General features: G+C 38.1%; 1 protein-coding gene across 6 annotated transcripts in view; it reads left to right on the top strand.

Annotated features, from left to right (window-relative positions):
• Positions 1 to 254: 254 nt before the first annotated feature.
• PDS5A (PDS5 cohesin associated factor A) overlaps positions 255 to 20,755 on the top strand; it is a 104,456-nt gene continuing 83,955 nt past the window's right edge. For 4 of the 6 annotated variants that reach the window (XM_015561017.1, XM_015561021.1, XM_015561018.1 and 1 more), the window contains exon 1: positions 255 to 492. In XM_015561017.1, the coding sequence (XP_015416503.1) occupies positions 355 to 492 (138 nt within the window). In that variant the 5' untranslated portion in view covers positions 255 to 354. The remainder of the gene's footprint in view (positions 493 to 20,755) is intronic. The other 2 variants (XM_015561016.1, XM_006759299.2) reach the window with 1 other exon arrangement.

The raw sequence follows: 20,755 nt of genomic DNA, 5'->3' as shown, positions 1-20,755 counted from the left end.
ACAAATCCTTCCATTATAGAATGCATAATAGTATTAATGTTTTTAATTAATAATTCCAATAATTTTAAAATCAGCCCCAGAAATAATTGCTGGCTGCTTTGTGGTTGTTGTGTGTTGCCAATCTACTTACCTGTGATGTAATGACATTCAATGGAAAGAGATGATAATCTTGAAACTAATATCTTACAGGTAAAAGGGAAACGTCCCCGGCCTCCCGGGCGAGAGGGCCCTTTGCAGATGAGAGGTTTTTGAAATGAAAAAAGAGGTTACAAAGTCGCCCCTTGGCCGCTGAACTTTTGTTTTCTGACCGATAGAGGCCGGTAGAGGACTGCGAGAGAAAAGTTGTCCCCCAGGATGGACTTCGCGGCGCAGCCCAAGCCCGCCGCTGCCCTCGGCGGCGTGGGGAGTGCCGACGGGAAGATCGCCTACCCCCCGGGGGTCAAGGAGATCACCGACAAGATCACCACCGACGAGATGATCAAGCGGCTGAAGGTGAGTGTCGTCGGGGCGGCGGGTCCGCCTTTCCCGGAGCGAGGGGGGAGGTGCCCTCGCGGGGCGTCCACGCGGCTAGGCCTGCCTGAGGTTCACCTACGGGGGTTTCTAAGAGCTCATCGCCTTCTCCACCCCCTCCCTACGGTATTGTTCTCTCCTGGCTTATCTTCGTTTTTCTGTTGTTTTGTGTGGGTTTTTTTTGGGCTTATCTTTGAATAATAAGGGGGGGAGCAGGGATATAGTATTATGGGAAATTAAAAGGAGCTTTATGTGTGTGTTTTCATCTTGCTTTTTTTTTAAGCATAAGAATTCAACTTTTAAAGGTTTTTTTTTTTTCCTCTAGAAATATTTGAGAATACTGTTTAAAGTAGCTTGCAACCTTAAGTGTAGGTAATAATTAGTCTGAGAAGTCCCATTTTCGTCAACTTCTGAAGAGACTTAACTAAGAAAGGTATTTTTTTTAAATTGTCACAATTTTCTAATTTCCACAAATTTAAGTGTGTATATAGTATGGTTAAACTTTGACAGGAGGTACTGACTTCAAAATCCAGGCTTGAAGTAAGGTGATGTTTTAGGTCCATATGTTCAAAGGGGTTGTAAGAAAAAGTATTGTGGCTTCTTTTATAAAGAGTCATTTTTATTTAGTTTAGCAAGGGAAGGGGGAGACCTTTTTTCCTCCCGAGGGCCATTTGGATATTTATAACATCATTCGTGGGCCATACAAAATTATCAACTTAAAGATTAGCCTGCTATATTTGCTCAAACGTTTAATTAACTCACCACCAGTGCCGTGGCAGGGCCAGATCAAATGACTTCTCGGGCTGGATGTTCTCCACCCCTGGTTTAAAGCATGGTGGTCTTAAGGTCCAAGTTTCAGCTTTATGTTGGCCAGTTTTTTGCTGTGTTGCTGGCTAGCTTGCGGCCACAGCCTTACAAAGCAAGTTCCATTCTTGTTAAGGGATCGGCTTGATGCAGTGGTTCTCAACCAGGGCATCTTTGAAATGAAAAAAGAGGACATTTGCCAATACTGAAAACATTTTGGTTGTCAAAGTTGGGGCTAGACTGAAGCAGGGAATCCAGCTAGGAAACTGTTAATAGTAGTCTAGGTGAAAGGTATTAAAATCTTGAAGTAGGGCTATGATAGTGGGAATAAAGAAGTAGGGAATGATCCAAGAGACAATTCAGAGTTAGAATCAGACGTGGTGGGAGGTGAGAGAAGAAACACTGTTGATAGTTTCTACCTTGAGCAACTTGGTGAAATGTATTTTTAGGGAATGATCTTGCCCCTTTGCTCTTAAAGCTTAGTATAGTGCCTAGTAAATGTTTACAATGTTGTGAGTGTTTAATGAATACTTTAAATATTCTTTTAGTTCATGTTTAAAATCTAATAATTTGTTACCTCTTTGGAAGAAATGGGACACAATACCTTTCATTGAAATAACTCTTGCCTTGGCCAGGTAGCTAGGTTGGTTAGAACATGGTCCCAAGATGCCAAAATTATGGGTATGATCCTCAGTCAGGGCACATGCAAGAATCGACTAGTGAATGAATAAATAGAATAACAAATCAATCTACCTCTCTCTGCCTCTCTTCCTCCCTCCCTTCCTCCTCTCCCCCTCTCCCCCTCTCTAAAAGTCAATAAATAAAAATTAAAAATATAAGTAAATATTGATACTAAAGATTATATATGAAGGTCTTAATTGATGTTTCTTTCTTTCTTTTTGCAAAACAAGTTATTTTGATGAAAAAATGCAGGAGTTAGTGATTGAAAGTTATTTCCCCAATAAAATACTACATACCATAAAAGTAATGGACCATTTTCCTACAAATGAAAGCAAAGGTCTTATTAGTTACCAAAACCACACATTATTGAGTTCCAACTTCATTTTAATTGATGTTTTTTAAGGTTATATTGAGTGTTTTGAGATGCTAAAAAATTATGAAATATAAAGCTTAAGTAAAATATTTATGGATTTTTTATTGTACTCATATTAAGAATATTAAAGCTTGAAGTCTAGTGATGGATAATCTGGTTTAAAAGTTATAACTATACATTTTCCACTTAAAAATAGGTTAAATATCAGAAATACTGTTAACCACAAATGGATATAAAACCAAGTCTAGAATGAGCATTGGGTTAGAATATTCATTATGAATTATTTTGGAAGTTAAAATTGACATATATATTAACTAATTTGAGGGTCCTGTGCTAAAATTTTGCTTTTCTCAAGAATTCTTGCCCTGGCCCAGTGTAGTGTTAGCCTGCACACCAAAGGGTCACAGGGTCAATTCCCAGTTGAGGGCACATACATGGATTGAGGGTTTGCTTTCCATGGGGAGACAGTCAATCGATATGTCTCTTTCACATTGATGTTTCTCTCTTTCTCTCTCTCTCCTCTCTCTCTTCCTTTCTCTGAAAAAGCAATGGTAAAAATATCCTCAAGTGAAGATTAACAAAACAAGAAAATAATTCTGAATATTTTGTTTTCCTCCCACCTTTCTGAGTGTATTTTGACTTAGTACTATTTTGAGTTTTTAGGGATCCTTGTTTTGTTAAAGTATTACTGTCTCATTTGAAGTGTGGATTTTTAAACAGTGTTTAACTGTATTTTTGATAATTTGTTTGTTAGACCTTTAGTTATGAGCAAATTTTATAAATTCAGTAATTACTATTACATAGCAACAGTGTTCAAATGCTAAATAAACACAGAGGGCTTAAAGACAAGTAAAATCATGGTCAATGGAATTCAGAGATATTTGGTCTAATCTCTTTAGTTTAAAGAATAGAACAAGCATATTTATAGTGAAAACATAATTTTAGAGTAAGAAGGATCTTAAAAGAAGTTCTGTAACTCCCCTGTTTTACAGATGACAAAAAGGCCCAGAGTGGCCTAATAACATTCACCAAGATCAATAGTCATAAGGCAGTTTAGTGGCATAGCCAGGGCAATAGCATTATATTTATTTTTATTCTTAGAGCTACCTTTGTCTAAGAAATCTAAGTAGAACTAAGAAGTTGTGGTTTTTATGCCCTGACTGGGTGGCTCTGTTGGTTGGAGCGTTGTCTTGGACACCAGTAGGTTTGGGGTTTAATTCTCGGTCAGAGCACATACCTAGATTGCATATGGGAGGTAACCATCGATGTTTCTCTCATATCCATGTTTCTCTCTCTCCCTTCCTCTCTAAAAGTCAATAAAAACATATCCTCGGGTGAGGATTACAAAAAAAAGAAAAGAAATTGTGCTTTTCATTATGCAGTTGAACACACCAAAATGAAAAGAAAGGAAATCAATGAGAGTTACTTTTGGTCTTTCGCAGGGAGACACAGGACAGCATTTTTTTTAACATTAGAGAGAAACTATTGTGATGCTTTGAAGCTTCCTTGAAAATAATTCCTAGAGTATGCCTTTGAAAAGCTAAGCTATCCTTTCATGTATTGGAAGTTTGGATTTCTAAGGAAGGATTGTTTTGTCCAATCACATTGGCCTTCTGTCAGTTCCTTGAACATGCCATGTTTATTTCTGCCTAGTCACATTCCACATTATGTAGGCCATATGTACCATTCTCCTCAGTTCATTTGTCATTTATTTATTGTCCTTTTTTTGGGTTAATCCTCACCCAAGAATTTTTTCCATTGATTTATAGAGAGAGTGGAAGGGACAGGAAGAGACAGACAGAAACATTGATGTGAGAGAGACATATTGATTGGTTGCCTCCTGCATACACCCTGACCAGGGCAGGTACATGCCCTTGACTGGAATCGAACCTGGATCCTTCAGTCCATGGGCCAATGCTCTATCCACTGAGCAAGACCAGCTAGGGGTATTTGTTCTTCTTAAGAGAAGTCTTTTAGATTTTCCATTATATATTCTTTTACCCCTTTCATATCACTTATAGTTATGATATTACACTTATGCAAATGTTTGATTTGTTTCCCCAACTTTTCTGTAAGCTTCGTGAATCAAGGTACCATATCTATATTTATTTTTGTATCCTCCCAGTGCCATGTTTAATGCTTGGTACATAATCAGGTGCTCAACAAGTATTAGTTGAATGAACAAATGAATACTTTGTATTAATACTGGATTAGAGAAATATTTTTATTTTTGAAAATGAAAGATAATTTGAAAATATTTTGAATTACAGCTAAGTACTTTATCTGTATACCAGAGATGATAACATACATACTTAAAATTTTAGAACTAAAAGGTAGCTTAGAGTTTATTGGATTTTGTTCTAATTTTCCACGTGAAAAAACCGAGTCTGAGAGGCTGTGACCAACCCTAGTCACAGAAAGCTGAAAACTGTCATTAAAAAAGTTTTGTTACTTAGATAAGATCCGATTACATATTACCTAGAGGCTCAGTGCACGAAATTCGTGCGTGGGTAGGGTCCCTAGCGGCTGCTGGCTGCCGAATAGGGCCTCCCTTCCTGCGGTTGGCCACCCAGCCCCACCCCCTGGTCGAACTCCCTGTCAAGGGGACAATCTGCATATTAGGCTTTTATTATATAGGAATGCAGAAGTAGCCATACTAAAATTAGTTGGCTGTTGGAAGAACAGCAAATCATTTGCTTACCAATGTTAGATTAACACATTGCGGGTAGTTTTTATCACGCACTAACAGGTGGCGCGGGCCATTTTTGCTAATTTTTTGTGCAAATGGCAGCGTTCAGTAAAATTATGATAACTTTAGTTTACGTATTTATACGTTACCCACATTCTACCGCTAGTCTATAAAAAACGTATTAATACGTGTCCCGCGCTCTACTACACTGGTAGAACGTATAAATACGTAAAACATATAAATACGTTTCCCGCATACAGTGTGTTAAGTGTGAAGATCTATAATTCACAAACAGCCTCTCTTTTATATAGCTAAGCATTCTGAAACTAATGCAGAGGTCATGTCTGATAAGTTTTGTAACATTCAGAACATACCTATAAACAATGTGGTACAAAGTTCCATTAAGTGATTCTGCCCATAGTTTGTTATACACTGTCTGTTTCTGATCATGTGCTACTACAGAGCTATGTGCCACACACATTCTTGTTCCTTCCTTTTTTGCTATTTTGGAGATGGGAGGCCCTTGATAAACCTTGGTTTTTAGAGGGATGGATGGGCAGGGTGAAATTTGTTTCTGATATACATTTCTTATTACCTGGCTTCAGCTCAGTGCCCTAGACCAGTGGTCGGCAAACTCGTTAGTCAACAGAGCCAAATACAGTACAACAATTGAAATTTCTTTTGAGAGCCAAATTTTTTAAGCTTAAACTATATAGGTAGGTACATTGTTATTAACGTAATTACGGTACTCTTAAGCTGGCCTTTGCTAAAAAGCGTCCTCAATCTGATTGAGGTACATTCGCTGAGGTCAACTCCTTCCAACTCTCCCATCCACATTTGTCTTGTGTACTTGTTTCATCTGTCTCCTTTGGTTCATCCTCTCCATATGTCCAAACCATCTCAACATACCTTTCTCAATCCTCGACACTACATCTTCTTTCACTCCACAACGTTCCCTGTAGTTTGCACCCGCATGTGGTATTTTGTGGAAGAGCCACACTCGGGGCCAAAGAGCCACATTTGGCTCGTGAGCCGCGGTTTGCCGACCACTACCCTAGACAGTTCTCTGGCCATAACGTCATACCTAAGTCAGCTATATTTGTTCTGTAGGAGAATCAAATCAAAATAATTACTACCTTAGTGCTAAGAATTAGGAAAGATAAAATAATAGGATTTTATTTTTCTGAAAATGTCCTCCATTTTTCTCCTACCAGGTCTTGTAGTTTTTTGCATTTGTCTGTAAACTTTGCCTTTGTGTCAGCCATTCTCCCTTTTCCCCACATTCTCACTTCTGCTTTCTATAGTCTGGCCTGTTTGATAGTTTAATAGGAGTAAGGATTTGATGGGCTTGATTTTAAGGTAGGACATTCTCCTTTTCTCATCAAACCTAGGTTGGGAGAGGGGAAGAATAGGTTGGGGACAGGAGGGCTATGAATTCTTTCCCTTTCCTTTCCTCCAGGTGGACTCCAGAAATACTTAATTTTGTTGTAATTATTTTCATCTCCATAAATGACTTTTATTGCCAGTGCAGTATGTTAATTTTGCATAAAATTCAGTATGTAATTTCAACTGAATTCTGCTCATGTATTTTAATATTTGTATTAATGCAGAAGATTCTGCTAAGAATTAAGAAATTAAATGGAGAGGCAAGATTTCTTAAAATCAAACCCTAAAATATAGCCAATTTGTGTTGGTGCAGTAGTACTTAGTGCAGCACAGTTCTTATTTTAGACATCCATTTGTGTAGAACCATTCTGGTTTTCAGTTGTATAACAAACTATTCCCCAAATTCAGTGGTTTAAAACAGCAACTTTTTAATTTAAATTTTTATTTATTGATTTGAGAAAAAACATTGATTTGTTGAGCCTCTTATTTTTTTAAAATTAAATCTTTATTGTTCAAATTATTATAGTTGTTACTCTTTTTTCCCCCCATAGCTCTCCTCCACCCAGTTCTTACCCCACCTTCAACCCTCACCACCTGGATTTTTGTCCAGTCTCTTCCTGCACCCCCACACCCCTTTCCCCCCAAGAATTGTCAGTCCGCTCCCTTTCTGTGCCCCTGGTTCTATTATATTCACCAGTTTATTACTCTGTTAATCAGATTTTTTTATTCACTTGGTTTTTAGATTCACTGGTTGATAGATATGTATTTGCTGTTCATAATTTTTATCTTTACCTTTTTCTTCTTCCTCTTCTTAAAGAATACCTTTCAGCATTTCATACTATACTGGTTTGGTGGTGATGAACTCCTTTAGCTTTTTCTTATCTGTGAAGCTCTTTATCTGAACTTCAATTCTGAATGAGAGCTTTGCTGGATAAAGTAATCTTGGATGTAGGTTCTTGGTATTCATTACTTTGAATATTTCTTGCCACTCCCTTCTGGCCTGCAAAGTTTCTGTTGAGAAATCAGCTGACAGTCGTATGGGCACTCACTTGTAAGTAACTAACTGCTTTTCTCTTGCTGCTTTTAAGATTCTCTCTTTGTCTTTTGCCCTTGGCATTTTAATTATGATGTGTCCTGGTGGGTTACTCTTGTTTGAGGTTCTCTGTGCTTCCTGGACTTGTAAGTCTATTTCTTTCTCCAAGTAGGGGAAGTTTTCTGTCAATATTTCTTCTAATGGGTTTTCAGTATCTTGCTCTCTTCTCTTCTTCTGGCACCTCCATAATTTGGATGTTGGTACACTTGAAGTGGTCCCAGAGGCTCCCCTTTTTTTTGCATTGGTAGAGTGGCTTTGTGTGCTAGGTGTCCTATAGGGCCCAGTGGCTCAGCCGCCCCAATTACCTGAGGTGGACACTCTTGGTGCACCCCTTTTGGACTTTGTGCACAGTGCTGTAGGTAAGCCTTGATTTTTGTAGGTATCACTGGGAGGAATTGACCTCCAGGCCAATTGGCTGTGAGAATCAGCTGTATCTGCTGCTGTGGGAGAACTTCTGTGCTGAAAATACCCTCCTGGGGCAAGACTTGCTTTAGTGGGACTTTGGTGCTCACTGAGTCTGCCCGCTGAGTGTGTCTTTTATGGATCTGAGGAGTTGTAATCTGGATGGTCCCACTCTGACCACTGGGTACATTGGTTCTTGGATCTAAGGAGGTGCTAATTTAGCCTCTGCCTGAGGCTACCCAGCAGGAACTACGAAGAGATCTGCAGATTCCCCTTCCTTGTTTCGGGTTTGGAGGTGCCCAGATGAGGCCCCGCTGTGAAGCAATGCAAGCTGCTGTGGGGCCTTGGGCTTTCTCTTGGAAGTTCTGGGTCTGTCTGTCCCAGCTGCAGTTTGTTAGGTAATTTTCAGGTTGCAAAGGGTCAGGGCATTCATATGCAAAAGCCTCTGCTGCAGCCTGTGTGGGACGGGGTCTCCGAATCAACAGGGCGGAGCAAGCAGCTATGGCTGATCCTCAGCCCTGCCCTAAGGGGCCCCGAGTCTCAGTGTCCTGGTAATCGCTGCAAGCACCTTTGAGGGAAAGCCGCCCTCGAGTTCCGAGTTCTGCCGGCTGCCAGACAATCCAGTTTCTCTCCGTATGAGTCTGTGTCCCCAGAGACTCACCGGACTTGTGATTCCCTCCCGATTCAGAAAGACAGCGGTGTCCTCAGTTGCCAGCCCTTGCCGTGTCCACCTCTGTACCTCTGCACTTCGCATGTCCTCTGAGTCTCAGTGTGCTTTTCTCTTTGCTTCTAGTTGTAGAATTTCCTCTCAGCCACCCATCCTGTAGTTCTGGATGATGTCCGTTTTGTCTTGTAGTTGTATTTTTGAATTTGTTGTGTGAGGCGGCAATTTCCGGTGTTTATGCCGCCATCTTGGTTTCTCCAACCGAGCCTCTTATTTATGTATTCACTGGTTGATTCTTGTATGTTCCCTGACCGGGATCAATCCCGAAACTGTGGTGTATCAGGACGACACTCTAACCAACTGAGCCAGGGCAACAGCAACTTTTTTTGTGTGGTAAATAAAAATAGATATATACTTAAATATATAGAAGTATTTTTAAAATATATTTAAATATATAAATATTAAATAGAACATTTAAATATACATAATTATTTGTTAAATATAATATATATAATAAAATGTACCATTTTAATCATTTTTAAGTGCGCAATCTGTGGCATTCACATTGTTGTACAACCATCACCAGTATTCTCCTCCAGAACTTTTTCCTATTTCCTAACTGAAACTTTGTACCCACTAACTTTAACAATAACTTTGTGTTGTAGTCTTAGAGCTTCTTCACATGATCGCTCCAATAGGGTAGTTGGACTCAGGGCTCTAAGACAGACAGTATGGAGGAAGTTGCCAGTACTTTTAAAGGCTTGGTTCAGAATTGGCAGTGTCACTTCTAACTTACAGTACTAGTTAAAGTAGTCATAGCCTAAAAAAGTTTTAAAAAGACAAGAACAAGCAAAAATAGTCATAGCCCATCCCACATTCAAGGGAAGAAAAGTTAACCCTACTTCTTAATCTAAGAGGTAGGAAAGAATTTGTAGCCATCTTTTATCTACCACTGGAACTCGCATGCCAAGTCAAAGAATACCTTCTGTACACTTTGTAGAATACCTAAAAACTTGAAAAACATTTAATTTCCAAAACAACAGTATAGCCTGGCCGGTGTGGTTGAACATCAACCTATGAACCAAGAGATCCCCACTTTAATTCTCGGTCAGGGCGCATGCCTGGGTTTTAGGCTTGATCCCCAATATGGGACATGCAGGAGGCAGCCAATCTGTGTATCCCTCTCATCCATGTTTCTATCCCTTTCCCTAACCCTCTCTCTAAAATTAATAAAAACATTAAAAAACCCCAATATATATTTGCAACCAACTGGCTAGATTTGTAAAATTTATTTTAAAAACTCTAAGAAAAACATTGTAGTACTTTTTTTATGTGCTAGTTAGGAAAAATTATGGGGGAGGCTTATGATTTGATCTCAGAATTGTTTCTTATAGTTGAATTTTTATTGGAAATTATTACTGGCTGATTATAATGAAGATTTTTTTATCCCCTCCTTTTTAAAAAAACTGTTACTCTCTCAACTTCTTATTTTTGAGACTTCTTTTGCCTCTAGAAAAATAGGAAAAATTTTACCTTAAACACTCATATCCTTTTACTCAGATAGCATTTGTCACCTTTGCTTGCTTTTTAAAAATATATATATTATTGATTTTTTTACGGAGAGGGATAGAGAGTTAGAGACATAGATGAGAGAGAAACATCGATCAGCTGCCTCCTTCACACCCCTCACCAGGGATGTACCCGCAACCAAGGTACATGCCCTTGACTGGAAACAAACCAAGGACCCTTCAGTTCCCAGGTCGACACTCTATCCACTGAGCCAAGCCAGTCAGGGCACCTTTGCTTGCTTTTATGTTTCTACACATAAATACATACATACATACACACACACACACACACACACACACACACCCCCCATACTTTTTTGTTTGAAAGTCACTTGAGACATCATGACATTTCACCTCATTCTTCTTAGAACAAGGATATTCTAGTTTATCACACTCAGGAAATTTAACATTGATTCAGTGGCATCTATTAATACTGTCTATAATAAAATTCTCCCAGTTGTCCTTAAAAAAGTTGTCCTTCAGCATAGGATCACATGCTTTTATCTTGTCTTTCGTCTTCTCAATCTAGAAAGTCTTTTCACTGTTTTGGGGTAGTGGAGGGGGATTGTTCATAGCATGATATTTTGAAGCATTTGTCTTATAGGACTTCCATAATCCGTTATATTTATATTTATATATGTATATATATATAATATATTTTTTTTGGTCTCATTTCCTCATGCTTAGATTCAGGTTGAACTTTTATGGGGGCAAGTATACTATGCAAGTGGTGGTGTATAATTAGTTTCCTTTGCATTTTATCATGAGGCACATAATGTTACTTTGTCCAGTTGGTTATGCTAAGTTTTATCACTTGGTTACAGTTGGCCAGCACTCTCCATTGTAAAGGTACCTTTTCCCCTTTGCAATTAGTAAGTAATGTTTAAGGTGACAGTTTATAAAAATAACTTGTTTTTAAACAATTCATAATTAACCATTTTAGCATCCACTCTAACGCTTATAAAATGTTGACTTTGTTTATACTATCATTCCTTCTACATGTATTAGCTGACATTCTGTAAAGAAGAGCCTGCCCCTCATCCTTGCTAGTTTGGCTCAGTGGATAGAGCATCGGCCTGTGGACTGAAGGGTCCCGGGTTCAATTCCAGTCAAGGGCACATGCCCTGTTTGCCCGTTGGATCCCCAGTAGGGTCGTGCAGGAGATGGCTGATCAATGATTCTCTCATCATTGATGTGACTCTCTCGCTTTCCCTGTCCCTTCCCCTATGAGATCAATAAAATATATTAAAAGAAAAAAAGAAGAGCCTGCCCCCATTTAAAAAGAAATTACTCATGGATTCTTCATTCAGTGTATTATTATCCACTTCTGCCTTTATTTCTTTTGAGAGTCAAATTGCACCAAATGAGCATGCTGGGTTTGGGTGTCTTTTTGAAACTTATTATATCTTTTTGATGTGTCTCTCTGAGTTTTTGAACATTTCTTTGTTTTCTGGTACAAGATGGTCACCTCGTACTTACCTGCCCCAGATTTGGATAGGTCATTTTCTTCAAAGAGCCCTATTTCCATTTTAGTAGGGAGTGGTGTTTATAAACCAAGATCTGGACATGGACATTGTGTTCACCTTGTCACTAGGATGTGATTTCTTCAGGCCGTTTCAGTATATAGAGCTAGGAAATACATACATATACTTTAAATCATGAGTTCGTTCTGTTACCTTCAGTTGAAAAGTAGCACTACAAAGTTTATCCTAAACTTCCTCCATTCCATATTTGTATTCTTCTCTTACAGTGTAAACTCTGCTTATCCTTAACTTTGATAAATTTATTTGTACTACCTACTGTTAAGTAAAAAAAAAAATTCTGACCTATACCAGTATTCCTTGCAAGATTTTTTTGTAGTTCTTTCTGTCCCATTAAGGTTATATAGAGCAGTGGTCGGCCAACCTTTCGGACCTCATGGACCACCAATGGTCCACGGATCAACACAACAGTTGGCGACCGCTGCTCCAAAGGTTTGCTTAAAACCAGCAGTCACACCCTGGCTGGTTTGGCTCAGTGGATAGAGCGTCGGCCTGCAGACTAAACGGTCCCAGGTTCGATTCTGGTCAAGGGCATGTACCTTGGTTGCGGGCACTTTCCCAGTGGGGAGTGTGCAGGAGGCAGCTGGTCGATGTTTCTCTCATTGATGTTTCTAACTCTCTGTCCCTCTCCCTTCCTCTCTGTAAAAAATCAATAAAATATATTAAAAAACACACACACAAAAAAAAAAACAGCAGTCACCAACCTTTCAGACCTGGCGGACCACTGGTTGGCGACCGCTGATATAGAGTACCATGTTTGTTAGTTACTTGAATTTGAATTCTTTTGTCTGAGTGGCTATGTTATTAATTTATAGGCAATTTCTTTCTGTTTGTATTCTATCAACTTTTTATTTCCACTGACAAATATATCCTTGCTTGATTTTTTTTACTGTAAAAGCACATAATATAAAATTTATCACAGCCATTTTTAAGTGTGCAGTATAGTAGTGTTAAGTATATGCTCATTGTTAATGCAGTAGATATCTAGAACTTTTTCATCTTGCAAAACTGAAAGTATATACATTGAACAACTGCCCTCTTTGCCCTTCCAGCCCCTGGCAACCACCATTCTGTTTCTAAGAATGTGCCTACTTTAGATCCCCTCATATAAGTGGAATCATAAGGTATTTGTCTTTTTTTGACTGGCATATTTCACTTAGCATAATATCCTTAAGATGTATCCATGTTGTAAGCATATGACAGGATTTCCTTCTCTTTTTAAGACTGTGTATAATATTACATTGTGTATATATACATATTACATTCTATTGATCAGTCCATTGATGGATGTTAGGTTGCTTTCACTTGGCTATTGTGAATAATACTTCAGTGAACATGGGTATGCATACATTTCTTTAAGATCCTATTTGAATTCTTTTTCATATAGCCATACTACATATTGCTGGGAGGGTTATTGGATCATATGATAATTTTATTTTTAATTGGGTTTTGGGACTCAATTCCACAGTGGTGAGGGCGGGTTGGTTCCCCCACACCAACAAACAATTCTTAGATACCAGCCGGTTGTCCCAAAATTCAACTCAATTCTGATTCTATCTACACGTAGGTAACATCAGACTCCACAGGTTGCAGTGGTTCTCAACCTTCCTAATGCCGCGACCCTTTAATACAGTTCCTCATGTTGTGGTGACCCCCCAACCAGAAAATTATTTTTGTTGCTAATTCATAACTAATTTTGCTGTTATGAATCATAATGTAAATATCTGATATGCAGGATGTATTTTCAGAGGTCGCGACCCACAGGTTGAGAACTGCTGGAAGGGTTCAGTCCTACAAGACTGTTTCCTCCCTCCCCAGATAAACACTTTAGATGCCATACACAAAACCAGGTTACCTGTGCTTCTAACCAACTGGCCACAGGCTGGAGGTTCCAGTACCCCCTCCAACTGAATGCCAATCACAAGTTCAGGTTGTTATCTGTACTTCTGACCAACTGGCTGAAAATCAGTGGTTCCCAAAGCTCCCTCCTTGTATTCAATTAAGTTGTTAGAATGGCTCACAGAACTCAAGAGAGACGAGTTGCTTACTAGATCACTGGTTTATTGTAAAAGGATATAACTCAGGAACCCCAGATGAAAGAGATGCGTAGGGCATGTATGTGGTAAGGGGCGTGGAACTTCATGATCTTATACCACCACAACATACTGTTTTTCTATAGCAGTTGCATCATGTTGTATTCCCACCAGTGCACAAGGACTCCAACTTCTCCACATCCTCAACTAATGCTTGTTATTTTCTGTTTTTGATAATCACTGTTCTAAATGGTGTGGGGTGGTATTTCATTGTGTGTTTGGTTTGCAATTCCTTGATGATGAAATTTTTATGCTTATTGGCAAATATTTGTGTATCTATGGAGAAATGTCTGTTGAAGTTACTTGTTCATTTTTAAATCAGGTTATTTTGTTGTTGAGTTATAGGAGTATTTGTATTCAGGGTTAGGGATTACTTTTCCATCCTTTTTAATTTTATATGGTTCAAGAGTCAGAACTATATACAAACTTACAGTTTTCAGATGTCTTACTCCCATCTTATCCCTTATCCCTTCCACTCCATTTCCACCCACCAGCCACTACAGATGATCATTTTCATTAATTTCTGGTTTATCCTTTCTGCTTTCTTACTCAAAAAATAGACTACTGCAACAGATGAGTGGATTAAAAAATTGTGGTGCATCTATATAATGGAATACTACGCTGCTGTAAAAAGGAAAGAACTCTTTACCATTTGCAATAGCATGGATGGGCCTGGAGAACATTATGCTAAGTGAAATAAGCCAGTTAGAGAAAGATAAATACCATATGATCTCACTCATTTATGGAATATAATGAACAACATAAAACTGATGAACAAAAGTAGATATAGAGACATAGAAGCATCGAACCGACTGACAAACCTCAGAGGGACGGCAAGGGAGGCTTGAAGGGGGTGGTAAGAGATCAACCAAGGGACTTGTATGCATGCATATATTCATAACCAATGGACACAGACAGTAGGGGGGTGAGGGCATGTGCTGGGGGGCGGGAGTGGGAGGGGAGAGGTTAGTGGGGGGAAAAGGAGACATTTGTAATACTCAACAATAAAGAATTTAAATTTAAAAAATGGATTGCTGTATGTACTCTCTTGCACTTGATTTCTTCGCAGCATAATCTTGGAAATCACTTCATGTCTGGAAATCTTTTTTTATTCTTTTATGATTTTATAGTATTCCATGTATAGATGTACCATAGTTTATTCAACCTGTCTCTCATTGTTTCATTTGAGATTGTTTCTAATGTTTCGCTCTTACAAATAATGCTAAAGGGAATAACCTTTTTCACAGGTTGTTTTGTATTTGTGGAGGTGTATCTTTAGGGTAGGCGTGGGATTATCGGGTTAAAAAGGTAAATCTGTGAGTGATTTTGTTAGAGGCGGCCAAATTCCTTCTCCATGGATTACTAAGTAATACCTACTTTTAAATTAGCAGTCAAAATGGAAAATTAATATGTTGGAAATAAAGCCATTTTATTGCTTCCTGGCAACAAGAGAAATTCTTCATGTGAATGATTAAATAAATGTGTCACATGAAGTTCAGAGGGGTAAGAAGTCTATTTAGATTTTCCTAAAAACTCAAAAGAAACTGAGTGATTTTTTGTTTGTTTGTTTAACAAAATGCGGGGGGTGGAGATGGAGACAAAATGTTAGTAGCATATGATGTTGAAATCAAGCCTCCCCTAGGGTCTTAATTCAAGACCTTGAGCTGAATAGAAATTAGGTGAGAGCTTATTAAAAACTAGAAGCCCAGTGCACGAAGATTCATGCAAGATAGGCCTTCTGTCCCCTGGCTGCTGGCACCACCTTCGCTCCTGCCAGAGCTGCCTTTCCGCCTTCCTGTGCTACCCAGAGGCCTGGAGCAGCTGGGGTGTGCGGGATGCCTGTGCTGCTCAGTGCCTGCATATGCAAATTAACCCACCATCTTTGTTGGGTTAATTTGCATACTCCTGATTGGCTGGTTGCGAAGGTAAGGGTGTTACAAAGGTTTGATCAATTTGCATCTTTCTTTTATTAGTGTAGATAATATATGAAATAAGTAACATTGGCAAATAGAACACCAATAACAGATTTATTTTCCCTATATCAGAAATATGTAGTTGTCCAAGGAAAAACAGATGGGTGCTCATAGGAGAATAGATTTAAGGACATTATGAATTTTATTCTATTATCTTCTATTTTCAGAATTAATTGTTTAATTTAAACACTACTTCAACTGAGGTTGTTGGCACCTGGAAGTATGTCTAGTTGAATTCTCTGCTCAGAAAGATAAAATGAGTGGAGTTTACACATTATATGAAAACCTAACAACAAATCAGGAAGTTTCTATATAACAGCTTCAATGGAAGACCAAACACAAACATAACAAAGGAATTTACTAAATTTATTTTCCTTGCTGTTGCTGTTTGGCCTTTTACATTAAAGCAGAGTTCTTCCCAACTTGTGTGCTTCTACATAGTTACAGGTGTGCCTAAATATAGAAACCCCCAGCCTTTGAAGGTTACAAATTTATCATTTTTTGAATATTATGTGGTAGTTTAAAAGTTGGGAACTGCCATAATATTTGTTGATTTGTGTGTGTGTGTGTTTTATTGTTTTTCATGTTATAAAATTATTGTTAAATCACATTTAAAACTGTACTATAGTAGGGATACTGTAAATGGTACTGATAACGACAACTTTTTAAAAAAAATATTTTTATTGACTTCAGAGAGGAAGGGAGGAGAGAGATAGAAACATCAATGATAAGAGAGAATCATTGGTTGGCTGAGAGAATCATTGCTTGGCTGCCTCCTGCAGGCCCCACACTAGGGATCCAGCCCGCAACCCAGGCATGTGCCCAGACCAGAAATCGAACCGTGACCTCCTGGTTCATAGGTAGATGCTTAACCATCGAGCCATGCAGCCAGGCTAAGACAATTTTTAAATAGCATTTTTTAAATAGTTCACAGGGGAAACTGAATTTATACTAGACTAGCACTGAAATGGATTTCCATTTATATGAAGAATGTTTGAAATGATATAACTTATAAGTTAAATGCCAATTATGTGCTAGTATTGCAGCTTTTTCTTTGGATAAGCAAATACTAAGAATTTTGATGGTCAAGAAAAGTTTCATGGAAAAGGTGATGGTTGGACTGGGATTTGAAGGCTCAGACTTTGATAGGCAAATGGGTGGTAAAGCAGGCCAGACAGATGAATAGCAAAACGAAGATTGAGAGGCCATAGCAGCTTGGTGTGTTTGAAGAAAATGAATAGAACAGTTTTGCCAAAACATCTTAAAAGAGAGTAGTTTGGGAGGAAAAAAAGAGGAGAGTACCTATGATACTAAAGTCTTTAAATGTCAAAGAAACAAATTTATATTTTAAAAAAATCTCTCAGGTATTTGAACTGAAGAGTAATGTGTCTAAGCATGACCAAACAGTTTCTTAAGCACATGAATAAACCACTGTCTTTGTAGTTAACTTGGGGAGTCTTTTTATCATGTCTAGACCAGACAGCATCTTCGGTTGAACAGTAATCCATTTCTAAATGATACAGTCTGAAGAGTTTTGTCACATGACATTAGCCTTGAAGGCTGCAGATGAATAAAATTTAAAAGCATGGTAGGCCCAGCCGGTGTGGCTCAGTGATTGAGCATCGACCTAAGAACCAGGAGGTCACGGTTCCATTCCTGGTCAGGACACATTCTTGGGTTACGGGCTTGATCCCCAGTGTAGGTCATGCAGGAGCAGCCAATCAATGATTTTCTCTTATCACTGATGTTTCTATCTCTCTCTTCCTCTCCCTCTGTGAAATCAATAAAAATATATATTTTTTAAAAAGTTTGGATTCTGATGAGGATTGCATTGAATGTGTATGTCAGCTTGGGGGTTATTGCTGTCTTTTAAGAATATGTGTTTATTGATTTTTAGAGAGAGGAAAGGAGAAGGGGAGAGAGAAACATCAATGTGAGACAGAAATACAGATCGGTTGCCTTCCATATGCACCCTGACTGGGGGATTGAACCTGAAACCCTGGCATGTGCCCTGATCAGGAATCCAACCAGCAACCCTTTGGTGAATGGGATGAAGCTCAGCCGACTGAGCCACACCAGTCAGGGTAGGACTGATGCCATCATAATAATGCCAAGTCTTTTGGTCCAAGAAGATGGGATATTTTTCCATTTATGTAGATCTTATTTTGTTTCTTTCAACAGTATTTTGTAGTTTTCAGGGTATAAGTTTTGTACTTATTTTGTTAAATTTATTCCTAATTTATTCTTTGATGCTATTATAAATTGAATTGTTTTCTTTATTTCATTTTCAGATTGTTCATTCCACGTATTTAGAAATTTGATTGAGCTCTGTATATTGATTTTGTATCCTATAACTTTGCTAAACTTATTTACCATTAATTCTAATTGGCTTTAATAGATTTCTTATGAGTTTTTATATGTAAGATCATGTAATCTATGAATAGAGGTAACTTCTTTTCTAATCTGGATGCCTTTTATGTCTTCAATATGCCTAATTGCCCTGGCTAGAACCTTCAGTATAACATTAAATAGAAGTGGTGAAAGCGTATATCCTTGTCTTGTTCCTGATCTTAGTGGAAAAGCATCCAATTTTCTACCATTAAGTATTATGTTGGCTGTGGATTTTTCACAAATGCCCTTGAACATATTGAGAAATTTCCCTTCTAGTCCTAGTTTCTTTGTTTTGTTTGCTTTTTTAAAAATTTTTATTGTTGAAAGTATTGCATATGCCCCCCTTCCCCCTCATTGACCCCTTCCAGTTCTCCCCCACCCCAAGCCTTCAGCATCCTATTGTCTGTGTCCATAGCTATGCATATATGCATACAAGGTTTTGGTTAATTACCTCCCACCCTCCCCTGCCTACCCTCCAAGATTCCAGTCTGTTCCATGCTTCCGTGTCTCTGGATCTACTCTGTTCATCAGTTTATTTTGTTACTTAGATTCCACATATGAGTGCGATCATGTGATACTTGTCTTTCTCTGACTGGCTTATTTCATTTAGCATGATATCCCTAGGTCCCTCCATGCTGTCTCAAGGGTGCATAATTCTATCTGGTTGGTGCTTCAGGTTTCTTAGGATATATTCCTAGAAGTGGGACTGGGTCAAATGGCAGATTCATATTTAATTTTTTGAGGAAACTCCATATTGTTTTCCATAATGGTTGCACCAGTCTGCATTCCCACCAGCAGTATACTAGGGTTCCCTTTTCTCCACATCCTTGCCAGCACTTGTGTTTTGTTGATTTGTTGATGGTAGCCATTCTGACAGGTGTGAGGTAATAATACCTCCTTGTTGTTTTAATTTGCATCTCTCTAATGTAGTCCTTGTTTCTTGAGTATTTTTGTCATCAAAGGGTGTTGGACCCTGCTGGTGTGGCGTGGTGATTGAGTCACGTGAACAGGAAGTCACGGTTCAATTCCTGGTCAGGGCACATGCCTGGGGTGCCAGTTCCATCCCCAGTGTGGGGCGTGCAGGAGGCAGCTGGGCAATGATTCTCTCTCTCTCCCTTCCTTTCTGAAATCAATTAAAAAAATTTTTTTAAAGGGGTGTTGGATTTTGTGAAATGCTTTTTCTGCACCTATTAAAATCGTGATTTTTGTTTTTTATTTATATGTATTACATTGATTGATTTTTGAATGTTAAACCAACCTTTCATTCTTGACATAAATCCCACTTGGTCATAGTATATTATTCTTTCTATATGTTCCTGGTTTTGGTTTGTTAGTATTTATTGAAATTTTTTGCATTTATATATATATAAGAGATATTAGTCTATAGTTTTCTTGTGGTATCTTAGTCTAGTATTGGAAACTGGTTAATACTGACCTCATAGAATGAATTGGAAGTATTTTACCATCTTTTATTTTTTGGAAGAGTTTCGGGAAAATTGATATTCTTGAAATGTTCAGTAGGATTCAGCAGTGAATCTGAATTAAATCTGGGTCTAAGTTTTTCTTTGTGTATAGTTTTCCTTTATAATCCTTTTTAGTAAGGTCAGTAATATCCCCTCTTTCATTTATTAATCTGGTCATTTGAGTCCTCTCTTTTCTCTTGGTCAACCTAGCTAAAGATTTATTTATTTTGTTGATGTTTTCAAAGAAGCTGCTTTTGATATTTCCTTTCTCTAGAAGTCTTCAAGTTCTTCTGGGCAGAGGTATTTTCTGGCAGTTGATACAGGGAACTTTTGCCCAGTTTCACTTCTCTGCGAATGTGAACTTCATTTTTAAAATCTTTCCCACCATTCCCTTTTCATCTTGTCCTTAGGGAATTTCCCTGAACTTACTTTGGCTTATCCTCTGGCTCTCACTGCTTTTGTACAATAATTAATTCCATCTGTGTTTCCCCCCACATTTATACACTTGTCTGCTTGAACCCCACTTTTCCTTTCCTTCTTTCTTACTAATCCTAATTCATTTAACCTTAAGAAAAGCCAACTGCTTTTCATTGCATTTTTTAGTAAAGTAAAAAAAGACTTTAAGTAATAAAGATTGATCATTTTAAGAGTAGGGCAAATGATCCACCTTTATCGAGAAAAAGGAAAGCTAGAACACTTAGTTAAATTAATATATTAAAGGCATCCACAGGGTGTCCAAAAAACATGTATATACATTTTAACAGCTGATAGCCCAGTTGGTGTTTCTTTCTTCACAGCTAGACTAAGCTTTGAACAAGGGAAATTCACCCTAAAACATTAGCAGAAGTTTAAAAATGCAGTTGAAGTACAGACACTGCCTTTATAATTATTCAAAATGTGTATACAAAACAATATACACTCTTTTTTTCTTTTTTTATTGCTTAAAGTATTATAAAGAGTATTTCATATGTCTCCTTTTTACACTCTTTTTTTAAAAAATATATTTTATTGATTTTTTACAGAGGAAGGGAGAGGGATAGAGAGTTAGAAGTTAGAAACATCGATGAAAGAGAAACATTGATCAGCTGCTTCCTGAACACTCCCTACCGGGTATGTGCCCGCAC

Source organism: Myotis davidii, unplaced genomic scaffold, assembly GCF_000327345.1.
Source record: "Myotis davidii unplaced genomic scaffold, ASM32734v1 scaffold235, whole genome shotgun sequence".
Classification (NCBI taxonomy): domain Eukaryota; kingdom Metazoa; phylum Chordata; class Mammalia; order Chiroptera; family Vespertilionidae; genus Myotis; species Myotis davidii.
The sequence above is the reverse complement of the archived record's forward strand: the minus strand, read 5'-3'. Positions and strand labels throughout refer to the sequence as shown.